Raw genomic sequence first — 24,033 nt, 5'->3', positions numbered from 1 at the left:
AAAACTGTCTTTTGAGTGGCTTTAGTCACATGTCATTTCAAAATATCAGAAAAGGTGTTCTTTTACAATTGTAGCCAATTAAACACATAAAGTCTTATGTTATTATCATACGAAATAGAAAATTAAGTCCAGATTTTGGTTTTCAGAGAACCAAGGATCCAGTCCCTACAATGTCACTGACTATGTGGTCTCAGTTTCTCTATGGATAAAGTGTGGATACAGAGTCTAGCATCTAGCCTATCTAGGATCAAAGAAGCTCAGAGAGGTATAAAGGGCTTTGCAAGGCTAAGGGACTACAAGTGAGAATACACTGCATTTTTTAAACTGCAGAAGTTCACTCTGGTATCAAATGGCTTGGTGCAGTTTTTGAGAAAACAGTTATAGCTGCAAGATGGAGTGAATACAAGAATACACATTTATAATGCTCTACATTAATAAATGACAGCTATTTACTCAAGATTATGAAATAAGACATTCTCTAGAATCTTTAGGATTTCATTATTGTTTCTTTAAATTTCCAAGCTCAGAAGTTTTGATAATGTAATTTATTCTGTTATTCTAAGGCAGCCTAAGTGAGTATGCAGTGGAGCAGGGCCATGACAACGGGTGTGAGGGCTGCCATTTCATTTTAGTATCAAGTCATTTCAATGTGTTTCAATACATATAGCACTGCATTACATAGTTCTTCCTTCCTTCTGCCTCATCCAACCAAGTTTGGCGAGTGTGCCAACTTGGCCACAAAAGAGAAGCCATAAAGACACATTAAGCTAGTGCTGATATCCAGTCAGGTGACATAAACCAATCTCACCTATTAAAAATATGTTATCACCAAGAACATTTTGAAATTCAGTTTACCAGTTGCCACACTATCATAAAATCCTTTGTTTCTCACCACTCCACATTAACACAATACAACACACAAAACCAAATCAATAAAAGAAAAAAAATTGCAGCTGTTACACACCCTTTTCAGTGGATCAATGTAAATTTTCGTGTAAAAGAGCTGATCATCATCATTATCCTGGAGATTCCACTGTTGAACTATACGGTTGATATATGGAGCATAGCCAATAAATCCTGCAACACAGCAGAGAGAAAGTAGATAATTTAGGATTCAAAGACCAAAACTGGTGTCATGTTAATTTCACTGACCAGCTGAACAGAGTTTTGAAGTCATGAAGTCTAATTCTTAGGTTGGAATTTCACACCTCATCATGAAAGAAATATGAATTACTGAGTGCCGCTTGTTTTACATATTAACTCCAATAAAGTGTTTGCTACCAACTGCAAAACAGAAAATAACCAAACTCTTTTTAAATAAATGTGTCTCCAAAATTAATTGACACAGAAGGGAGATCTAATGTTTTCCTAGGCTCCAAAGGGAAACAGATTTACTAGGAAAAGAATAGATTGAGACAAGAATTTTTTCTCTGACCTACAAAACTCTTCTTGGATTCTCTGCAGAAAACTCACTCTCTTACAGAATAAAATCTCTACTACAATGGTTTTACTGTCAGTGCCAGAGATGCTAATGCAATCAAAGGAATGCTGGATTTGTCACTAACTGCAAACATCCCAAAGAAATTTTATATCTAAGACATTTTGGAAATGTTTCCATTACTTTGGCCAGTCATTATTGTGCCTGCTAAACCATTTTCTGGCTAGGTTTTTTGTGTCATAGTCTGGAAAAAGGAAGTCTAAAATTGGATTGTTCTCCTTGGCCTTAGAGCGTAAGCATTAAGACTGCCAATAACATTTGTCTATTAAAGACACAAACGGAATCATTTTTCCTGTCTGAATCTTCCTCTGAATTATGGAAATGCAGCCAAGCTGCTATGTTTCATTGACATTCAATACTTTGAAAAAGGAACCAATGTTACTCCTGTAAGTTAAAGAAAAACCTTTTTAACTGTCAAAATTAAAATTTTCTTAAAAGAGTTTAAAAAATAGGTGCAGGGAAATTACTGTTACCAAAAAAAAAAAAAAAAAGACAAAATGAAAACATGACCAATACCAATCACTGGTTGCTCATTTTTTGGTTCTTGCCATATAAAAAAAATTTTCTTTTTCTTTTTTTTTTTTTTTTTGGAGATAGAGTCTCCCTCTGTTGCCCAGGCTGGAGTGCAAAGGCACAATCTTGGCTCACTGCAACCTCTGCCTCCCGAGTTCCCCTCCACTTTCCGCCTCCTGCCTCAGTCTCTTGAGTAGCTGGGATTACAGTTGCCCACCACCATGCCTGGCTAATTTTTGTATTTTTAGTAGACATGGGGTTTCACCATGTTGGTCAGGCTGGTCTCGAACTCCTGACCTCAGGTGATCTGCCCGCCTTGGCCTCCCAAAGTGCTGGGATTACAGTCGTGAGCCACCAGGCCCAGCATCAAATAAAAAAATTCTATAACACTAGAAGATAATACATTTTTTAAATCCCATGGCCAAACTTCTGTGATGAAAAATGTACCACACAGAGACATGCAACATTTTCCAATGGTTTATATTACTGTTCTTCAAAAATTGTTTCCTTATTTGACAGATCCTAAATGTGCTCAATAAATGAAAAAAAATACATCTATTTTCACATTACATTATTTTATGTGATTTATATTTTTCTATTAAAAACTTTTTTTGTTATTATTTTTGGAGATGGGGCTTTCACTCTGCCACCTAGGCTAGAGGGCAATGGGGCGCTCATGGCTCACTGCAGCCTCCAACTCCTGGGCTCAAACAATCTCCTCACCTCAGTCTCCAAAGTAGATAGGAACACAGGCATGTGCCACCATGCCCAGATAATTTAAAAACAATTTTTTTAGTAGGGATAGGATTTCCCTATGTTGCACAGGCTGGCCTGAACTCCTGGGCTCAAGTCACCTTCCTGTCTAGGCCTCTCAAAGTGCTGGGATTACAGGTTTGAGACATGGTGCCTGGCCTAAAACTATTTTTAAAAACTAAATAGTATGCCCACAAACAACTCATGTTCCTTAAATAACTGTAAATATGTGATCCGTGAAATTATTCAAATTTTTATTAAACATAGTTATATTTTCTGCCGTTCTCTAATTATTTTGACTACAGAAAGCATAAGGATGATGCTTTGATATCCTTTTATGATTGCTTTCCCACTTGTAAACACCTTTTCCTTAATTAAACTGGCTTACAACTGTACTTGCTTGCTAATTTCTTGCTGTTTCCAAAGCACTGTGAGTCTGTCTGAAACCTAACCACCTGAGTACATACATCACTATTTGAGATAAATTTACATGAGATTTCACTTGCAAGTCATCTTCAGAAAATGTTCAACAAGTATAAAATAAAACATGTCTCAGAGTCCCATAGCTACATATTTCCTTTAAAAAAAACTGATTTTAAACACTGGAGGACTTAGAATAAGTTGCAAGATTAGCCATATGTTACTGAAGTCTTGACAGTACGGAGGCCATGATGTGGAAGCATCACTCATCCATGAGCCGAATGCTCAAGCAGAGAAGTGAGGGTGGGTACCCGTATTAGGGAGAGGCTTTGACGGTTCACGAACTGGAAGTCCAACAGAGACAGACTGCTAAGGCAAGAAGCACAGAGTAACCAATATGATAAACCCTAGGTGCTCACTTGAATATGGAAGTTAAATCCAAGGTGGTAGATAGATTTGGAGAAAAGAAAATGGTCAAGAGATCCCAGAAAGCATTACCTGTAGAAATATTGAGATGAAGAGGAAAAGAGATTTGAAGCCAGGCAGTACAAATTGGAATTTAAAGTTTCAAAAGTACAAAATCTACATGAGCTATCACAGTTCCAAGGTACAAGTGTGGGAATAGGTTGATAAAATAAAGTGCAGGTGCAAAGAGCTGAAATTGAGGCATTACCAAGAAACTAAATCACTTCCTAGTGGCTAAGCAAAGCCTAGAACCTGGAGCAGCACTTATTTTAACTAGCCTGGATAGTATTGGTTATATATACATAGACCACCCCCAAAATCCATTTTTCCAATGTGGTTTGCAATTTGTACCCAATTTGTTTCTCTAACATGTCCTTCATCCTATTTGGTTATGTCTTTTGTCCCTATGTTTACATTAATCTCAAACTAGTAAAAATAAATTTGTAGCCATCACAATGCCCAAAGTCAAATTTTATTTAATTTCCAAAAGGCTGGACTAAGGAATGTGGTAGTTCGTTCCTTTAATCCATAGTAGCACAGCTAATGCAATATTAAGTATACCCAGAAACCCAGTGTTAGATATTTTTCACTACTGAGTTCAAGACAAATCATTTATTTATTCCCAAAATGTTTAAAATCAGATAATATTAAGTAATACCTATTCTTAAAAGCTACTTGATTGAGGACTGATAATAATTTTTTTTCAAGTAAGGAAGCTTACTAATCTTATCCTACAGCAAAAAAATTCTCAATGTGTCATAATTAAAGGAACTGGATTTGTATTTTTCTTTTTTTAACAACAGAATATCTCTAGAAGTCACTTAAATTTGAAAAACATGAGTTTCCTTACTTATAATGTGGAAATTATAACATTTATACTACCTAGTGTTTTTAGGAACACCAACTCACATAATAAATGGGAAAATGCTTTGTCAATAATAGTAATAGTAAGATAAGGATTATTTAAAACTTCATATCTAAAGTTACTACATCTACAAAAATGGTTGTTTCATTAGTCTTTATAACTTGCATTAAACTTTTCTTCCAGTATCTAACTCACCTCCTGAATTCAGATAGCGTTTCCCAATGTGCACAACAGGATATTTGTCTGCTAGTCTTTTATCTGGCCACAGAATTCCATCTGCTGCAAAGACTACTTTGTGGTTTGCCTTTTGGAATTTTTTTAGAACTTCTTCTGGACCACCAGCAAATATGACATCAAAGCTGTTCAATGAGGAAAAAAGGTGTTTTAAAATATACTTGTCAGAATCTAGGCACATAAACCATGAAAAGTTCCCTAGCAAAAGTCAGAATCTAGAATACAATGCAAGATTAATACTTGTGCCAACTATTTACACAGAACACCAAACAAAATTTCTCTCAAATTATATGAATTGTATTGAATTATTAGTGTTTACATTACATTAGCAAATGAAGTCCAAATGAAAGACAGCTTTTTTAGTGTAGCCTTAATTTTTTTTCCAATAATCACTTATTCCCAAATTGAAATTCTAAAACAGGATTGAAATGGTAGAAATGCAATTACTTGTTGTATAACTTAATAATACAGATACAGTCATTTACAGAAGTTGCCATAACTGCCTAATATTTCAAGTGAATTTGTACCAGTCCATTACACTTTCTGAAGAATTATCTTTGACAAAATGTGTTTAACTGCTAAATGTCATCAATATATGCTGAATATCTGAATGACTGTTTAGCATGGAATCTTAAAATAAGTGTGTTCAGAAAACTGCAGGTTTTTAAAGCTCAATATACTCGGGAAATTTTTGTAAAAACTGACACTACCATTTAATATCTATAATTTCATTGATTTTTCTGATGACCTTCTTCCTCATAGTTCATTCACAGAATCACAATGACTTAACAAAATGTGAAATATAAAAGCTACTATCTAAAATTTTTCTACTTTGCAGTAAGTTCTTTATTCATTACAATCACAAATTATTTTACATTTTTTTACATCAGTGCACCTTAAGACCAAAGGTTTCCAGTGATGATAAATTAACGACTTACCATCCCAGCTAGCTAGTAGCATAATTATAAAGCCACTCACATCACACAATTTGAAGTCTGCCAGGTGGGTTTCTAATCCCAGCTCTGCCACTTGATATGCGAATAACCTTAGGACAAGTCACTTAACCTCTTTACACTTAAGTGTAAAGTATAAAATGGAGGGAAAAGTAGTATCTATATCCTCAAGTTATAATTTTAAAAAATTAAAAATAACTCCTGGCACACTGTAAACACTGAACAAAGTTAAAAATTAACATGAAAGGGACTAGAGTGAAGGGAGAGACAGAGGAAAACTCACTTCAAAGCTTTTACAAATCTGTAGGTTAAAATAATTTTATTTTTAGCCAAATACTTGCACTTTTGAAACTGAACTTGAAGTTACAATAAAATTTTTCTGACTGAAACCTCAAACTTTGCCGTGTATTTAAAAAAAAAAACGGATTAATCTGACATTACAAAACATAACACTGTACTTTTTCTGCTAAGTACAACTGATTTCCTCAACCCGATTTAATGATAGTATTTTCCTCAAGACTGTAAGTTGTTGATAATTGTTTTTTTAATAACAAAGACTGGGAAATAAGACCAGTTTTATGGGTAATTGGGCCATGAGAAGTGAGGCAAATAAACCAGTCTCTGAAACAGAGACTACCATGTGAATGATAAACAGAACCTTTGTGCATTGCCTGGAGATGGGGAAAAATAGCTTGTGATGTCAGAGCATCTTATGATTGGAGACTCTGACCAAACTGAATATGAAATTTTGCAGGTAGCAGCATGCATACAGTGTGGCAATTCCTTAAGGATCTAGAATTAGAAATGCCATTTGACCGAGCAATCCCATTGCTGGGTATACACCCAAACAATTACAAATCATTCTTCTATAAAGATAAATGCACACATATGTTTATTGCAGCCTTATTTACAATAGCAAAGACTTAGAACCAACCCAAATGCCCATCAATGATAAACTGGAAAAAGAAAACGTGGCACATACACATAATACTATTCAGCCATGAAAAGAATGAGTTCATGTCCTTTGCAGGGACATGGATGAAGGTGGAAACCCATAATTCTCAGCAAACTAACACAGGAACAGAAAACCAAACACCGCGTGTTCTCACTCACAAGTGGGAGTTGAACAATGAGAACACATGGACACAGGGAGGGGAACATCACACACCAGGGCCTGTTGGGGGGGGGGGGAGGGAGGAGAGGGAGAGCATTAGGACAAATACCTAATTCATGCAGGGCTTAAAACCTAGATGAGGCCAGGCACAGTGGCTCACGCCTGTAATCCCATCACTTTGGGAGGTCAAGGCGGGTGGATCATGAGGTCAAGAGATCAAGACCATCCTGGCCAACATGGTGAAAACCCATCTCTACTAAAAACACAAAACTTAGCTGGGCGTGGTGGTGTGCACCTGTAATCCCAGCTACTTGGAAGGCTGAGGCAGGAGAATTGCTTGATCCCAGGAGGTGAAGGTTGCAGTGAGCTGAGATCGTGCCACTGCACTCCAGCCTGGCAACAGAGCGAAACTTGGTCTCAAAAAAAGAAAACCCTAGATGATAGGGTAATAGGTGTGGCAAACCATGATGGCACATGTGTACCTATGTAACAAACTTGCACGTTCTGCACATATATCCCAGAACTTAAAGCAAAATAAAAATAAAATTTAAAAATTAAAAAAAGTTATAAATGCACTTTGGCATGTGAGTGAATATTTTTTGTCTTTGAAACCCTAATGATGGATACAGATTATATAAATAGTACAGTTCAAACTATTAATAAATGTCAGTTGTTTAAAAAGGAGTTATGGCAACTTGTATAATTCAGCGTTTTATAACCCTGCATTATCTTTATAACAAAACACAATCATTTTAAGGCAAAAAGTCAAGACAAAAGTTATCACATAATTCAATTAAAAATTTGCCTTTGAAGAAAAATTTCACGTTGCTGAAACTTTTCCTATCTCATTCTAGTAGCACTGCTATTTCTGTGTTTAAATACTTTAGAAAAGTTATTTGAACTTATTTAAAACTTCTCAAAAGGCAAGAAAGGTTTCCTACTTAAATTTATTTTGGCTACAAAAAGTCAAATTGTCAAATTTTTAAAAATGCACACAGGTCATAAAAATATTCTCACAGAAACTGAGTCCATTTACAGATGAAGAAAATAAAACTTGCCACATAAAACTGTGGTAAGTATGCCTGGGTCCTGCAAAAACCATAAGACTCTACCTGATGTGGTCATACTGAGTCCCCTGCCAGACATGTCAGTGCTCTATCTCAAAAGATGATTGAGATTTTCCTAAGTGTTTTTCCGTTTTGTCCTTCTGTGTTCCCTACTTCTGCGACACCATCAACCACACAGTTAACTAGGTTGAAAATCTTTCATTCAGCCTTCACTCCTCTCTTTCCATGGCCTATCTCATGGAATCTTTTCCCTAATCCTATTGATTCTGTCTACTTAATTTATTTTGCATTCAAATCCTCTCCACTCCCACTAGAAGGTACAAGGCTAGATTAATTTTAAAACCCTAGAGACCTCCACATTACCCATCTCTTCCCCACTCATAATTAAGACTGTCTGACAAACTCTTTTAAAAATGATTCTGTGCCAGTTCCCAGACCATATCAATGGTTCTCAACTATGGCCTAAAGCGGGAGTCAGTAAATATTTATTCTCTGGCCTTTTACAGAAAATATTTTAGGTCTTGATGACCATATTGTCTGTCACAGTGACAACTCTGTCGCTGTGTTGCAAAAGCCACCACAGACAATATGTAAACAAATGAGCACAGTTGCATTTCAACAAAACTTTTTGCAAAAACAGGCAGTGTTACAGGCCACAGAATCTATCATGCTGAGTCTCAACAAGAAGCAAAAGCTCCCATATAGCCAAAAAAGAAAGCAACAGAAGTGTTCCCTAACCTTGTCATTGAGCCCCAATCCTTTATCATTATAGGCATAAACTTCAGCAAAAAATTATAATCATCCAAACTATCAGCAGCACAGAAGTAGTTTCACACCTGATAATTCTTTTCTTTTACCATATCTTCACCTGAAACATATGTCTATATTTCCAGAGATAATTAACACCATAAACCAACACTATGGATCCACTCCTAACCACCCACCATTAAAACACACAGACACACACACACACACACACACACACACACAGTTAAAAGTACTCACTTACCCAGTTGACCTTGCACAACAGATTATGATAAAAATCGCAATGAAATGATTAAAATTATTTTATAAATTTTGGAGGGAGGGAAAGGGAGTTAGTTGGCATAAAATGAATACTATTTTAACAGCTAAATATTGAACCATCCTGGAATTGCTGGGATAAATCCCACTTGATCATGGGGTATTTTTGTTGTGCTGTTGGAAAGAAAATAAGTGTATCAACAGGATACCTATACTTCCATGTTTACTGAAACACTATTTATAATAGCAAATATATGGAACAAATCTAAGTATATATCAACAGATGAATGGATAAAGGAAATATGGAGTACATACATAAAGGAATATTATTCATCCATAAAAAAGGAAATCCTGTTATTTACAACAACAAAATGGTTAGAACTGGAGGTTATTAGGTTAATGACACAAGCCATGCACAAAAAGACAGTATCAGATGGTCTCATATATGGGAGCTAAAAAGGTTAAAGGTGCCAGGTGCGGGGGCTCACACCTGTAATGCCAGCATTTTGGGAGGCTGAGGCAGGTGGATCACGAGGTCAGGAGTTCAAGACCAGCATGGCCAAGATGGTAAAACCCGGCCTCTACTAAAAATACAAAATTTTGTGGGGCCTAGTGGTAGGTGCCTGTAATCCCAGCTACTCAGGAGGCTGAGGCAGGAGAATCGCTTGAACCCGATGGCAGAGGTTGCAGTGAGCCGATATCGCACCACTGCACTCTAGCCTGGGCAACAGAGTGAGACTCCATCAAAAAAAAAAAAAAGTTAAAGGTAGAGAGCAGAATGATAGTTATCAGAGGCTGGGAAGGGTGTGTGGGGGCCAAGTGGGATGAAAAGAAGTTGGTTAATGGATGCAAACACACAGTTAGATAGAAAGAATAAGTTCTAACACTCTATAGCAGAGTAAGGTGACTATAGTTAACACACTGTGATATGGTTAGGCTTTGTGTCCCCACCCAAATCTCATCTTAAATTGTAATCCACATAATCTCCAAAATCCTCACATGTCAAGCGAGACCAGGAGGAGGTAACTGAATCATGGTGGCAGTTTCCCTCATGCTGTTCTCATGATAGTGAGTTTTCATGAGATCCTATGGTTTTATAAGGGGCTCTTCCAGCTTTGCTCAGCACTTCTCCTTCCTGACACCTTGTGAAGACGGTGCCTTGTTTGCCCGTTGCCTTCCACTATGATGATAAGGTTCCTGAGGCTTCCCCAGTCATGCTGAACTGTGTGTCGATTAAACCTCTTTTCTTTATGTATTACCCAGTTTCAGGCAGTTCTTTACAGCAATATAAAAATGGACCAATACACATTCTATATTTCAAAACAGCTGAAAGATAGGTATTGAAAGGTTTCTAACACATACAAATGATAAATATTTGAGGTGATGGACATCCTAAATACTCTGACTTGATCATTACCATTCTATGCATGTAACAAAATATCAAATGTATCACATACATACGTATAAATATTATGCATCAATAAAAAAGCTAAATATTACATGTGGGATGTTCCTCGGAATAGTATATAATTTCATTTGCTGAATATGAAATCCTGGCTGAAGCTGGGCAGAGGTGGAAGTCAATGAGGACACTGTCTAGCTGGAGGGTTACTTCCTCCAAAATGACTTCTGAGAGTTGTCCAAGAGCTATAACACCACCTAAGATAAAGAGCAGCCAAAGAGAAAATGGTGGCAAAGACTGCAAGCTGCTCAAGCTGCTATCTACCTGTAGGACCATAAGCAATATCTACTTGTTTCGTGGTCAGTCTCTTTACTTGTGAAATGATAGAATAAATTAAATGAAAAATTCCCTCTAGTTAAGAAGTGACAGTTAAGTTTATTTCTGCAATATTAGAACTCTCAAATATGATACATATTTAAAGCACAATAAGTGTTCATTAAATCAACGAATAAATAATGAAGAAATAAATATTTAAGAAAAAAAATTGAAATTCCTATCATCTATTATGATGTAGCCACCACATGCCAGATACAACAAATACCAAGTTGCTGAGAAAGAAATATATCCAGAGATGAGAATTTCTGCCCCAGTCAGTCCCCTAGCCATAGCAGCTAGGAGCATATTTTACAGATCCAGCCATAGCAGCCAGCATCATATTTTGAACATGAGTGATGCCTAGTACTTTTTCCTAAGAAGAATAAAATTCAAGCAGACAATCCATTTTGGGAATACACACCTACATACATATAATAGTCAGACAAAATAATCAGATACAAGAATACCCAGGGGCAATCTACACATATGTGAACACCTAACACTTTTTTGTATGTTACCTTCTTTTCCCTCATTTCAATCTACTTCCGAATATGCTCGTCCATACTCAGTAACCAAAACAGACTCAGTATTTATTCTACAGAGCTATTTTAATGAACTTGGTATTCTTTTTCTAAGTGTAAAAAAAACAACAAATGCTGTAGAAAAATTGCCAGTATACTATGGCTAATACTTGCCTTACCATACTTCATCTTGCAAAAGAGGTAACCACAAGTAGGACTTAATTTTTTGCATAAAATACAACAGGAAAATTTTACAGATGCAAGTGTTATGTACCTTTTGAAAATTTTTAAGTGTGTACGGCACACTTCATTATATTAATATCTATTTTCATTTCATAATTTACAACTTTCTTATGTATATTAATGCATAAAAATATTACTCTTTTCATCTGCAAATAATTTGTGTCTTTACATTTTCAAGTTGAGAAGAAACATGTAAAACGACTTTCCTAAGTTCAAGGGGAAAGTTCACGAGGAGTTAAAATGAGCAATCAATAGCAAAAACAAATAAGATACAGAGAACAAAAGAAAGGAAGTAGTAACTAATAACTCATGACAATTTGATGTTATTATAAAATTATAAGAAGATGGCAAAAAAAGACAGTGGATATTTTAATTAGGAGAAGGAAATATTACACAAAATACATTTACATTAAAAAGGGTCTTCTTTCTTAGTAACACAGGCTTTCTTACGTCTCACTTGTGTTTATAACTTTGCGTGGTCTTTTTTCTTCTGTTTAACCAGAATCCATTAAGTCACCCTTCTCAAGAGTAAAGCTCAATATGATATTTATTCTTAACTAAAGACTAAAGTATGAATTTCACAAAAATGTTAGTTCGCTCTTGCCATGTTGTCTCATTAGTATTCATGGTAATTCATCGTCTTTGATGGCATTACATCATGTCAGACCATGGTTGATATAATTTGAATCTACGTCCCCAACCAAATCTCATGTTGAAATGTAACCCTCAGTGCTGGAGGTGGGGCCAGGTGGGAGGTGACTGGATCATGAGGGCAGTTTCTAATGGTTTAGCACCATCCCCCTAGTGATGTTCTCATTATAGCGTTCTCATGAGATCTGATTGTTTAAAAGGATGTAGCACCTCCCCTCACTTCCTCCTGCTCTAACCATGTGAGACCTTCACTCCTCCTTTGCCTTCTGCCATGATCCTAAGTTTCCTGAGGCCTCCCCAGAAGCCAAGCAGTTGGCCAGCATCATGTTTCCTATACAGCCTGTGAAATTGTGAGCCAATTAAACTTCTTTTCTTTATAAATTATGCAGTCTCGGGAATTTATAGTAGCATGAGAACTAATTAATGCAATAGTTTTATAACTGAGTAATATCTACTTTTTAAAACAATGATTCCTTGTCAATAATTTTTTTTTTAATGGAGTCTCACCCTGTCGCTAGGATGGAGTGCAGTGGCACAACCTTGGCTCACTGCAACCTCGCATCCTGGGTTCAAGAAATTCTCTGCTTCAGCCTCCCAAGTAGCTGGGATTACAGGCGCCCACCAGCATGCCCGGCTAATTTTTTGTATTTTTAGTAGAGACGGGGTTTCACGATCTTGGCCAGGCTGGTCTTGAACTCCTGACCTTGTGATCCACCTGCCTAGGCCTCCCAAAGTGCTGGGATTACAAACGTGAGCCACCCGCCCAACCATATTTTAATACATCATCTACAAATACAAATCTCAGCTCTTGAAAAATTAATTTAATATAGATTTTAAAATTCACAGGTGTTTCTCTTACCATTCAGTAAACATGACAACCAGATCATCTTGATCAGCATAGTGTTCCATGACTTCTTTCATTAATCTCACTTTCTGGCCCCCTCCAATACTATTAATTCCATCACCACCTCTCCATTCTTCTCCTTGACCAAGGACCTATGAACAAAATCAACATTTCACTCCTGAGCAAAACTCAAATTATGAAAGTACTATGAAAAACTTAAAGACATCATCAACTTGAACAGTACTGTACAATAACCACTCTTCTAATGTTTCATGAAATCATGATGCTAGAAAATAAAAATCTAGATGCCTAAGTGAGATCATAATTCTTTAATGTTATCCATCCACAAAATGCCCTTCTCAATTTTACCATCTCAAAAGTTGTGAGTCTAACCCAAGGAAGTAGACCCACAAAGTATTTCTCACATCGTATCATTTTATTCCTATTTGTTTAGACCAAAAAGAAGAAAAACGAATAAATTTCCCATATAACTTTTTTTCAATCTGGCAAGAAATCTTTATGATCAATATTGAAGCTCAGTGACTCCTAGATGAGAGGCCTTTAAGTGATTTTCCTACTGAACCCAAATGGGTTTTTCAGGGAATTACAGAGGGCATCAAGAAAAAAAAAAATCACCTTCTTTACCTTATACATCTTAAACTTATGTAATTGTCTAAAGCTTAACAAGGATTTTTCAATGTAAAAAACTGCCTAAGTACGATTACTTTAAATTTCATTTTAATTATCCTGTACCCTTTCTCTTTACTATTTGCTTGAGCCTCAGCAGCTGCTCCCTGAATTGGAAATGCAAAAAGTACAATACATGTCCCTTCCCCCACACAACACACACCTTTTCTCTTCGTTTCATCAAAACAAAGTCTGAAGTTGCCATTATAATAATCTACTAAAAGATCTGGGAAATTAATGGAGAATGAAATTAAAAATAAACACACAAGAAAAGGATAAAATAAAATTTAATAATAAATACTATTAGTTCTATCTTTACTTAATACTGAGTCAGAGATAAGTCTTTCCGGGAAAGCCTGTGGGGCTCCCAGCCTCAAATGTCTTGTTAAAACTTATTACTTCCTTTGCGGAAGGTTGAGGGAAAAACACAACCCAAGAACACTCAAGCTGTTTTGGATCTGGATTCAAACTAGGCTAATCTAGAAGCATTAATACTACTTGCTCTAAAAACTGGCCTCCTCTGGCCCTGAGATTTGTTTCACAACCCATCTGGAATCCCTAATTCTGAAGCAATATTGGACCCAATGACATCTGAGAGTCTGCTCTGTGCCATACACCATGTTAAGCACCACCCTCTATGTTCTTTCCACTACACTAGTGGTTGTCAAATTTCAGTGTGCATCTGAATCTCATGGAAGCCTTGTTCAAACACAGATTTCAGGGTATCAGTCCCAGAATTTGTAATTCAGTCGGTCTGAGGTGGAGCCTGACTATTTTTTCTTTCTAACCAGCAGCCAGGTGATGCAGATGTTGGTGGTCTGAGGTCCACACGTTGGGAACCACTGCATTACATGAGGAGACAGCAAAAAGATCATAAAATCCAGTAAGTTAAGTGGGGATGGGGTCCAAGATCTGATATTATACTCTATAGTTATTTGCATTGGGACAAGTTTTCCTCATCCAGAAATAAAGTAGTATCCACCTTACACGGTTCATATAGTGACTTAATAGCATATGATATATAAATTTCCCTACAAGGCACCTTGCACATAAGAAACATTCCACTCTCTCTCCAGTCTGAACCCTAATGATTCCCCAACTAGATTTCAGCATTATTTTATCCTAATTTTAATTTTATTTCCCCAGTATCTCCTGCTGGTGCATACATTTTTCTTCTACCATAGTAACATATTTCTAACGTTTTTCATTTATCCTATATTAAACATCTAGTTATTACCACTACATCTCCTTTTCAGCAAAGTTTAGCTGTTTATTAGCTATTCTATATTAACATTAAGCTGTTCTATATTTACATCTATATTTAGTATTCCAGTGGTTATTTAATAAAAACTACCTTTTTAATACATTACATACTCAAATGGATCAGTTTTACTCCAAAAAGTAATCTTTCTTCTTTTTTTAAAAAAAAGTTGTTTTGCTTTTTGTGTTCCTACCTAGGTATCTCCTTGTTCTCCTCTTATTTGTAGAAAAGACTTGGCTGACAGATCCTTCTTTCTATTAAAAAAAACAAGTAAGTAAATAAAATGTCAGGCCTCTCATAGCTAAGTTTAATAGTTCTATCAGTTTCCCCAGGTTTCCTCTGATCACTTGTCAATGAGATGTTCACCTGGAGATAAATTTTCTAAAACACTTTGGTTAAAAATACAGTCACAATGCTCCCAAATTCCTCTAAATGAAAACAAACGAACCAAAAAAAAAAAGCAATTCTCGACAGAAAAGGCACCCTCTTCACATTTATGTTTCTAATTCTCTGTAAACAAAGAATCATCCTATGATAGCGAAGCCCATTACAGAAAAAATTGTTCAGTGAAAAAAATCCCTGCCAAATTTTATTTACATTGTATTTGTATATGACCTGCCAGAAAGAAATTATATATATGCAAATATATATTAACATATTTTTTTGTTTTATAGAACATATTTATGCAAAGCATTGGCAAAAATTAAGAAATTATTGTTTAAGTAGCACAGTATTATTTTATTTTAATTATTACAGGTACATAATAGTTGCATATTTATGGGGTACATGTGGTATTTTGGTACAGGCATACAATGTGTAATGACCAAATCCGAATACTTTGGCTATCCCCTCACCTCAAGCATTTACCATTTATTTGTGTTAGGAAATATTAATAAGCCCAAAAACTATCCAAACTAACAGCAATTATGTAACCAAACGCTATCTTCCTTGTGAGGATTACAGATTGTAGTGCTGTTATTATGAAAACTGTACTTTAGGCATACATTATAGGATCTTCAAAGGTTAAAGGATATACCATACCTTCACAGTATAATTGAAATATTTGGCTGACTGCATAAATCGATGGAATCCATCACTTTCTTTGGTTGCTACAGTTATGACTAATAATTTATCTGCAAAGACAAAAGGAAACACAAGAAGATTTACCAAGAGATCAAATGCTCACATTTTACAACTCACTACAATAATCAGAGACCTCACTAAACCCATGGGAATATTCTGGTTTGTTGATCTATATAAGACTAAACAAAGAGCTGTTGAAACAACAGATGATTCAAATTGGTTATATTACTGACAAATGATGAACCTTCAAATGACAGTTATTTCAATGCAAAAAAGTACACCGATGATTAAGAAAAAGCATGCCATCAATAGAGTATTTCAACATTGAGAAAAACTTCCATAAAATGAACATTTTTTATAATCCATAATGATTAAGATTCTCTGACATTATCTAATTAACAAACTTCACCATCATCTATAAATCATTCCTGATTTATGACATCAGTGAGGATATCAGCAAATTATATTCATCAAAATAATGACATATACAAAAAACAATACAATCATTAAATCTGATCCCAATTTTCTAAAATAAATTGTGACAACTGGGAGCAAATATTTAAAAACAAAATCTGAATTTTTTTTCTACTATCCGGGATTGCTTTTTTATGAAAATTCTTATAAGTGACAACATTATTTATTGTGTCTTGGTTTATCTTTAAAGAATAAATGAAATCAAAATAGCCACTGCCCTAGTAAATACACAACTGTTAACGACCATTTTATAATGAATTATTATTTTCAGTCCCACATAACACTTTTTAGTAGAAATAGACAGAGTTAAGGAATAGTCTCAAAACACCTACAATAAGCTACTACAGATAATGATTATTATTAATAGGAAAAGGCATGCTGGAAAACGTACAAAAGAAACAAGTGCATCAACAAATGCCAAAAGGGCTGGAACAGTTTGTTGTTGTTGTTGTTGTTGTTGTTTTTAACTAAAGATTTAGAAGGACCCACACACTAAGAAAGCAAAACTAACATCTTTTCAATATTCTCTGAGTAACATCATTTGTTTCTCACTTGCACTCTATTTATAAGAAAACAATACAGGTTTTGAGTATCCCCTAAGCAATAATCACCAAACATGGCAATAATGCATTATAAAAATTATAGCAGATGAACCAACGTATTTATCCATCAAATTCTGAAAATAACTACAATAAAATATAAATCAGCACAATATACAAATACTAAATTCAAACATCCATTAGTCAACCAAAAAAAAAAAAAAACAACAACATTTCCATGAAGATAAACATCAACAGTCTTAGATTTTTTTCTAAGAAAATGGTATTTCCTGGCCAGGCGCAGTAGCTCATGCCTGTAATCACAGCACTTTGGGAGGCCGAGGTGAGCAGATCACTTGAGGGCAGCAGTTTGAGACCAGCCTGGCCAACATGGTGAAACGTCTCTACTAAAAACACAAAAATTAGTCGGGTATGGTGGCACACGCTTGTAATCCCAGCTACTCAAGAGGCTGAGACAGGAGAATCGCTCGAACTCAGGAGACAGAGACGGCAGTGAGCCAAGATCACATGGCTGCACTCCAGCCTGGGTGATCAGGCCCTAGTAAATATATTTTAAGAATATTTTTTAAAATTAACTACTTAAAAAAATTTTCATTTATAAAGTTTCAAACAGAGCTTAACTGATTATGAAAATTTAACATTATTCAGAATAAATTTCAAAATAGGGAATACCACATTTTATAAGAACAAAAAGGCTTTTAAAGTCTATCTGTAATAAAGTTACTCTATTTAAAGTTATATTTCTTACTTAAATTCTTCTATATAAATCATAAGAATTAACTATAAGTTTCGGGTTTTACTGGATGAATTTTCACACTTACAATTCCAGCATAAAGTTAACAGCAAGGATTTCATCATCCTTAGTAGGAAAAGTAAAGTTGGCCAGACCCTTGAGTAGACAAAAATGTTACCAAATCCAATGACTCAGAAGGCAAAGCTTACTCATGTGTAGTCTCACTATTTCTAGCAATCCTATGCCAAATAAGAGCTCCTACTGTTTCAGCACTGTTGCTCTTTATAAAATAACCTAAACCAAATCACAAATACGTAATTTTGTTAAAGAAAGGTCAGGTTAGTAACATTACACATGAACAGCCATTTCCTCTAACTTGCTATTCAGTATCATGACTGCAATAAGTCTTAGTTGAAGAAAAAAAAAAAAAAAAAAAGAAAAAAACAATAGTGTTGACACGTATCACCCACATGCTTTTATCAACCAATTCAAAAATTCAACCATCTCACCATTTACGAAGTATTACTGTTAGAAAATGTAACCTAAACTGGATACGTACTTTTCGGATTTCACTATCATTTACACTACAAATTTACCAGAAATAAAGAGACAAAGATATGGTGACAGGAAAGAGATGTCAGCAATAAAATTCAGAACATGAAAAATTCTATAGGACAAATGACTTACGTAATCAATGGCAAAAGGCACAAAAGGGAAGGGAAATATATAGAATATTAACATAAGAGACATTTCAAACAAATGTTAGTCATGGACCTGAGTTCGGACCTGATTTGTAAAACCTATAAAAAAGCATTTGTGAGGAAATCAGAGAAATTTGAATACTAATTAGATATTTGGTGATATTGAGAAATTAGTTAATTTTTTAACATGCTAATTTCATTTACTTTTTTTAAAAAAGAGTCCTTATAATTTAGAGACACATATTAAAGTAATATCCAATCAAATGATATCATGCCTACAATCTGTTTTAAAGTTAATTGGGGTAGACAGATTAAAACAAGACTGGTCATATGTGATAAATACTGAAACTGCATTTTTTGTATGTTTAAAAATCCCTGTAATTATTATTTTTCCATCTATCATTCATTTACTTATTGAGTCAACACATATTTTCCAAGTCCCTTGTTCAGTTACTCACTGTTGCACACAAACACAAAATTCAGTGTTAAAAAATATAAAACTTTATTTTCGTATCGTTCTACAATATGAGCTCAGCTGAATAGTTCTTGTTTTTATTATTTCTTTAAATTTCATTTTAGATTCAGAGGATACAGGTACATGTTTGTTACATGGGTACATTGCATATTGGTGGGGATCTGGCTTCTAGTATATCCATTACCACATAGTGAACACTGAACCCAACAGGTAACTTTTCAACCCTTTTCAACCCTCTCCCAACCTCCCCCTTTTTGGAGTCCCCAGTGTCTATTTTTTCCATCTTTATGTCCATGTGTACCCATTGTTTAGCTCCCACTTGTAAGTGAGAACATGTGGTATTTGGTTTTCTAAGTTAGCTCACATAGGATAATGGCCTCCAGCTCCATTCATACTGCTGCAAAGGACATGATTTTATTCTTTCTTGTAGCTGTGTCATATCCCATGGTCTATATATATCACATTTCACATTTTCTTTACCCAGTCAACTACTGATGGACTTTTAGGTTGGCTCCATGACTTTGTTGTTGTGAATAGTGCTGCAATAAGCTTATCAGTATAGGTGTCTTTTTTATATAATGACTTCTTTCCCTTCGAGTAGATACCCAGTACTGGGATGGCTGAAGAGATATTTCTCAAAAGAAGAAATACAAGTGGCCAAGAAATACATGAACAAATGTTCAACATCACTAATTAGCAGAGAAGTGAAAATCAAAACCACAATGAGATACCATTTCACAGCTGTCAGAATGGCTATTGTTAACAGGTCAAAAAACAACAGAGGTCGGCATGGATGCAAAAAAAAGAGAACACTTACACAGTGTTTGTAGGAATGTAAATTAGTTCAACCTCTATGGAAAGTTATCAAATAACTAAAAATACAGATTTCCTATAAAGACAGAGTACAACTTTATGCAAAATCTCTAAACTTCCAGTCAAAAAAAATGATAAAAAATTCTGCAATGTGAATCTTTTAGCAGACTGAATCATCTAAGGATAATGAAAGATACAATATACAGAGTTCTTTAACCAAACAATATTATAATTTAAATAACTATAATTAATACCTTTTCCAATCCACCCTCCACAAGCCAAATGAATGATGAAGTGAGATGACTGAGGAATGGTGCTTCAATAACAGGCACCCACCAACCACTGCTACCACCAATCTATAACAGCAACAGCTATCTCATTTTCTTGGTTTCAGCAAGATACCTGGCACCATGATGTTAAAAAAAACAAGCAAATGGAAGCTCATCAGTAGCCAAATGTAACCTCTATTGCCACCTTCAGACTCTATTAGACAACAGATCAATACAGTTTCCATGAATAAGAAACAGGTGATGCATCTATACAGTGTGGTAGATTTGAACAACCACTTACCAAATGAAAACCAGTGGCAGACTATGTAATCATCTTTACATAATCCTCCAAAATGCCTAATACTACAGTAAGATTTAATAAGTATTTGTTAAATGGCTATTTTGCCCTGTCTGAAAATTCAGATGAATTTCATAATTTCTCCAAAAATCAAGAGGTCAATTTGCTTAGAAAGGCCAAAACATGCTATGTCCTCAAAGGTCTGGAAGAAAAAAAAAAGGCATTGTTGGAGTCATTTTTTTCTCCAAATAGCTATTGATATCGGAACAGAATTTACCAATATTCAGTAGTGACACAATTTTTCTATTTAAAAACAAACCATGGTTTCAAAATAGAAACCGTTTTTGCTAATATATCATGTTACCAAATGCTAAAGCAGCTTATAAAGTCCATCTGAAATCCATTTTTTTTTTTTGAGACGGAGTCTCAGTGGCGCTGAAATCCATTTTCTTAATGAAGGCATCACAGTTAAGTAACTCAGCACTAGCCCAGCTGCCTTTTATCCGTATCTTCTCAAGTAACTTTAAACATGGTTCTTAATTTTAAACTGGCAACAATAAAAATAAATTATCGTGCCACAGAAGTAACAGGGAGTACACTGTTCTCATTCTACTACTAACTGATTTTATGACCGGACACATCTTTTATCTGTAAAGTAGAAAGTTTCTCAACTTTCTAATAAAGAAAAATGTTTTCGCAGTAAAAGTTAGCATAATAGAGATGTTGAGAAACTTCTTCTGCAAAAGGTCAAATAGTAAACATTTCAGGCCTTGTGGGCCACATACACTCTTAAACAAAATTTTATTTTTTCCTTATATTTTGCAAGCCTTTAAAAATTTAAAAAACATTTGTAGTTGTCTGGCTGGCTGTGCAAAAACAGCCATGGGTCAGAATTGGCCTAACGGTCATAAGTTTGCTACTTATCCATATAGTTGGCCATATGGATCTGAACGCAAACTAGTTAGCTTAAATCCCAGCTCTACTATTTCTTATTTGTTTTGATTTGGTCAGTTACTTAAACGCTGTGTCTCAACTGTAATATGTCTGTAATAATAGCATCTACCTGACAGGATTTCCGTGAAAGTAAAATGAGTTACTATATATGAAGCAGTAGATACAAACTCCTACATATGTGTTAGACAGTATCTTATATATATTCAAAGGAAGCATGGGCAAGATAGATTGCAGCTGATGTGCAAAATTCAGCAAGTTATAACTCCCATCCCTTTCTCTACTAGAGATGCTATCCAGATTGTTTTTAAAAATTATGGAAAAACAGCCATGAAACTGTTTATTTAAACAGTTTAGCATGTAACTCTAGATACGCCTTCTCAAATCTTTACATTCCTCTCCATCTCCCAGCAAGCTATAATAACTCTAACTCAAGTTATAATCAGCACTAGCTCAGGCTTCTCCAATCACCTCTTAAGCCAACTTTGTACACTCTAAACCTTTGTTTACAAAGCAGCCAGGGTGATCATTTCAAAACAGTTAGATATCTGATCATGTCACTTCATTGGTAAATACCCTCTTAGGATAGTGGAGAAACTCCATTACTACAATGTGGCCCTAGGTTACTTCTCTCCAGTCTCATCCACTTTCTCTCACCTCTTTGCTCTCTCTTCTTCAACCACATTGTCCTGTGTTTTATTTTCTAATAATGTCTGCACCCTCCCATTCAAAGAGAAGAGCCTTTTCAAGACCATTATCTAATACTCCTCCCTGACACCTTGATGTGGCCACTGCCTAGGTAAACTTGAGATTCTTACACATATACTATTTCCTTAGAGAGACCCTCTCTGACCTACTAGAATAGGTCAGTACCCATAAAATGTTTTCACTGCACTTTCTAACTCTCTTTCAGGACACTCACCACAAATTGTAATTACATATTAATTTCCATAATCTCAAATTATGAATACTCTCAAATTATGTGAGATTAAAGTCTCTCTCTCCAACGAGACTATAAGTTACAGAAAAGCAGAGAACATTCTTTTGCTCACAGTTTGACCCCCAGAGCTTATCACAATATTAAGCACACAGTAGGTTCTTAAAAAACATTTCAGAATGAGTGGACTCAGGGGCAAGTAATATCATATGTCTTGCACGTAAGTGTGCATAAAATAATTTAACAAAATCCCTATGTAGTTAGCATAATCATCTCAAATTCACAGGTGAAGAAGGTACAGCTCCTCTCAACTTAGCCAAAGTCACCTAACAAATTACTAGTAGGGCCAGAAGTAGAACTTCAGAGTTACTCCTCAATGTCATGTGGCTTCCCTTGGTGACAACAGGTTAAGGGCTGAAGCAATCTTTGAGTTTTACTACGTTCAGAAAAGAGACAGCAACTTAAGATTTCTATCCTTAGAAAGATCTGCTTGTAAGGTTGGTCCTTGGCAGGCATCTGAAAAGTTGGATTCCATATGGTTTCCAGATGGTTTTCCAATGGGAAAGGTTCCCATCATTCCTAGATAAGATGGCTCACTATGGCTAAATTATACAAACAATGTGGTTTATGCTGAACATCTGCCTTCCTTCTGGGTGCTTGAAATTTTGGTACAGAAGCTGCCTATGTGACCATTCCCCAGAAAAGCTATGGGCACTGAATCTCTAATGAGCTTTCATAGTAGGTAAACATTTCAACACTTCACACATGTTGTCACAACTAGTTAGCTGCGTGGAGAATAAAGCACATCTTGTGTGACTTAACTGGAAAATAACTGTTAGAAGCTTATTCCTGTTTTCCCTGGACCTCACCTATGTGCTTTTTCTCATTACTGATTTTGTTTTGTATCCTTTCACAGTAATAAGTCATAGACACGAGTACAACTATATGCTGAATCCTGTAGGTCCTCCTGGTGAATCACTGAACCCACAGGATAAGTCTTGGGGATATCTGACATATTATCCTAGCTACAGTCAGGAAGTCTTATCTGTAAGAGGTACTATGGGGACAGTGTGTTATGCTGTGTTCTGTACTCAGAGGCCAAGCTAGAGAGACACAAAAATGACTCCAAATGGACTCCAGAAAATAAGTATTTGGTACATAAAGCAATTATACCCTGCTCTTCCACTGACTGAAAGTCATTTCCTTTAATGTGAATTATGACCTCAGGGTCAGTCTAGCAAAGCCCGCTTCTTTCATGAAGGAGGAAACCATAATCTAAAGAGAAAACAAGACTTGTCCAGGATCCTGCAGTTAAGCGGTAACCAATCTAAGATAATTTGGGATTCACAATTACTAAAAAACTTGGTTTTCCTAGATTTTAGTGCACAATTTTGTTGCTTTGTTAAGTACTGAGTCACCAAAAACTATGACAAACTGAAGCCATGCAATCTAATTTTATTTTGTGGAATTGTTGAAGATAATTAATTTTATTTTGCAGAATTGTTGAAAAAAATTCAAGACAAAAATTCCTCAAGGGTAATTCATGTCACAATTTCAACAAGAAAAAAAAGAAACCTAAAAAGGATGTGTCAAGAGACATCCAATGATTTCCTACCATTTTTGTAGAAAAAGAGGGTCAATGGAATGCTTAAAGAAAAAAGTCACTTCCAACCTCTAATGCTACACACAGGGCATCTTCACACACATAGCTTTCAGATGGATGCCTGGGCTTCCACATCCCACTCTGGACAATGAACAGACAAACCACAACTTAAGAGAAGTGCTGAAAAGTAGAGGGTAGTATGCAGAATGACTCACCATCCCAGTATGCCCAGGGCTGAGGAGATTCC

The 24,033-nt window shown here is 35.5% G+C and overlaps 1 protein-coding gene across 1 annotated transcript in view; it reads right to left on the bottom strand.

Moving 5' to 3' along the window:
- PLOD2 (procollagen-lysine, 2-oxoglutarate 5-dioxygenase 2) overlaps positions 1–24,033 on the bottom strand; it is an 89,201-nt gene that overhangs the window by 34,524 nt on the left and 30,644 nt on the right. Inside the window, exons 2-5 of the mRNA XM_011958067.1 lie at positions 15,931–16,022; positions 12,957–13,093; positions 4,710–4,873; positions 965–1,077 (exon numbers count right to left, since the gene is read on the bottom strand). Of these exons, the coding sequence (XP_011813457.1) occupies positions 965–1,077; positions 4,710–4,873; positions 12,957–13,093; positions 15,931–16,022 (506 nt within the window). The remainder of the gene's footprint in view (positions 1–964; positions 1,078–4,709; positions 4,874–12,956; positions 13,094–15,930; positions 16,023–24,033) is intronic.

This window comes from Colobus angolensis, unplaced genomic scaffold (genome assembly GCF_000951035.1).
Source record: "Colobus angolensis palliatus isolate OR3802 unplaced genomic scaffold, Cang.pa_1.0 Scaffold46, whole genome shotgun sequence".
Lineage (NCBI taxonomy): Eukaryota > Metazoa > Chordata > Mammalia > Primates > Cercopithecidae > Colobus > Colobus angolensis.
This window is presented reverse-complemented; position numbering and strand designations above follow the sequence as displayed.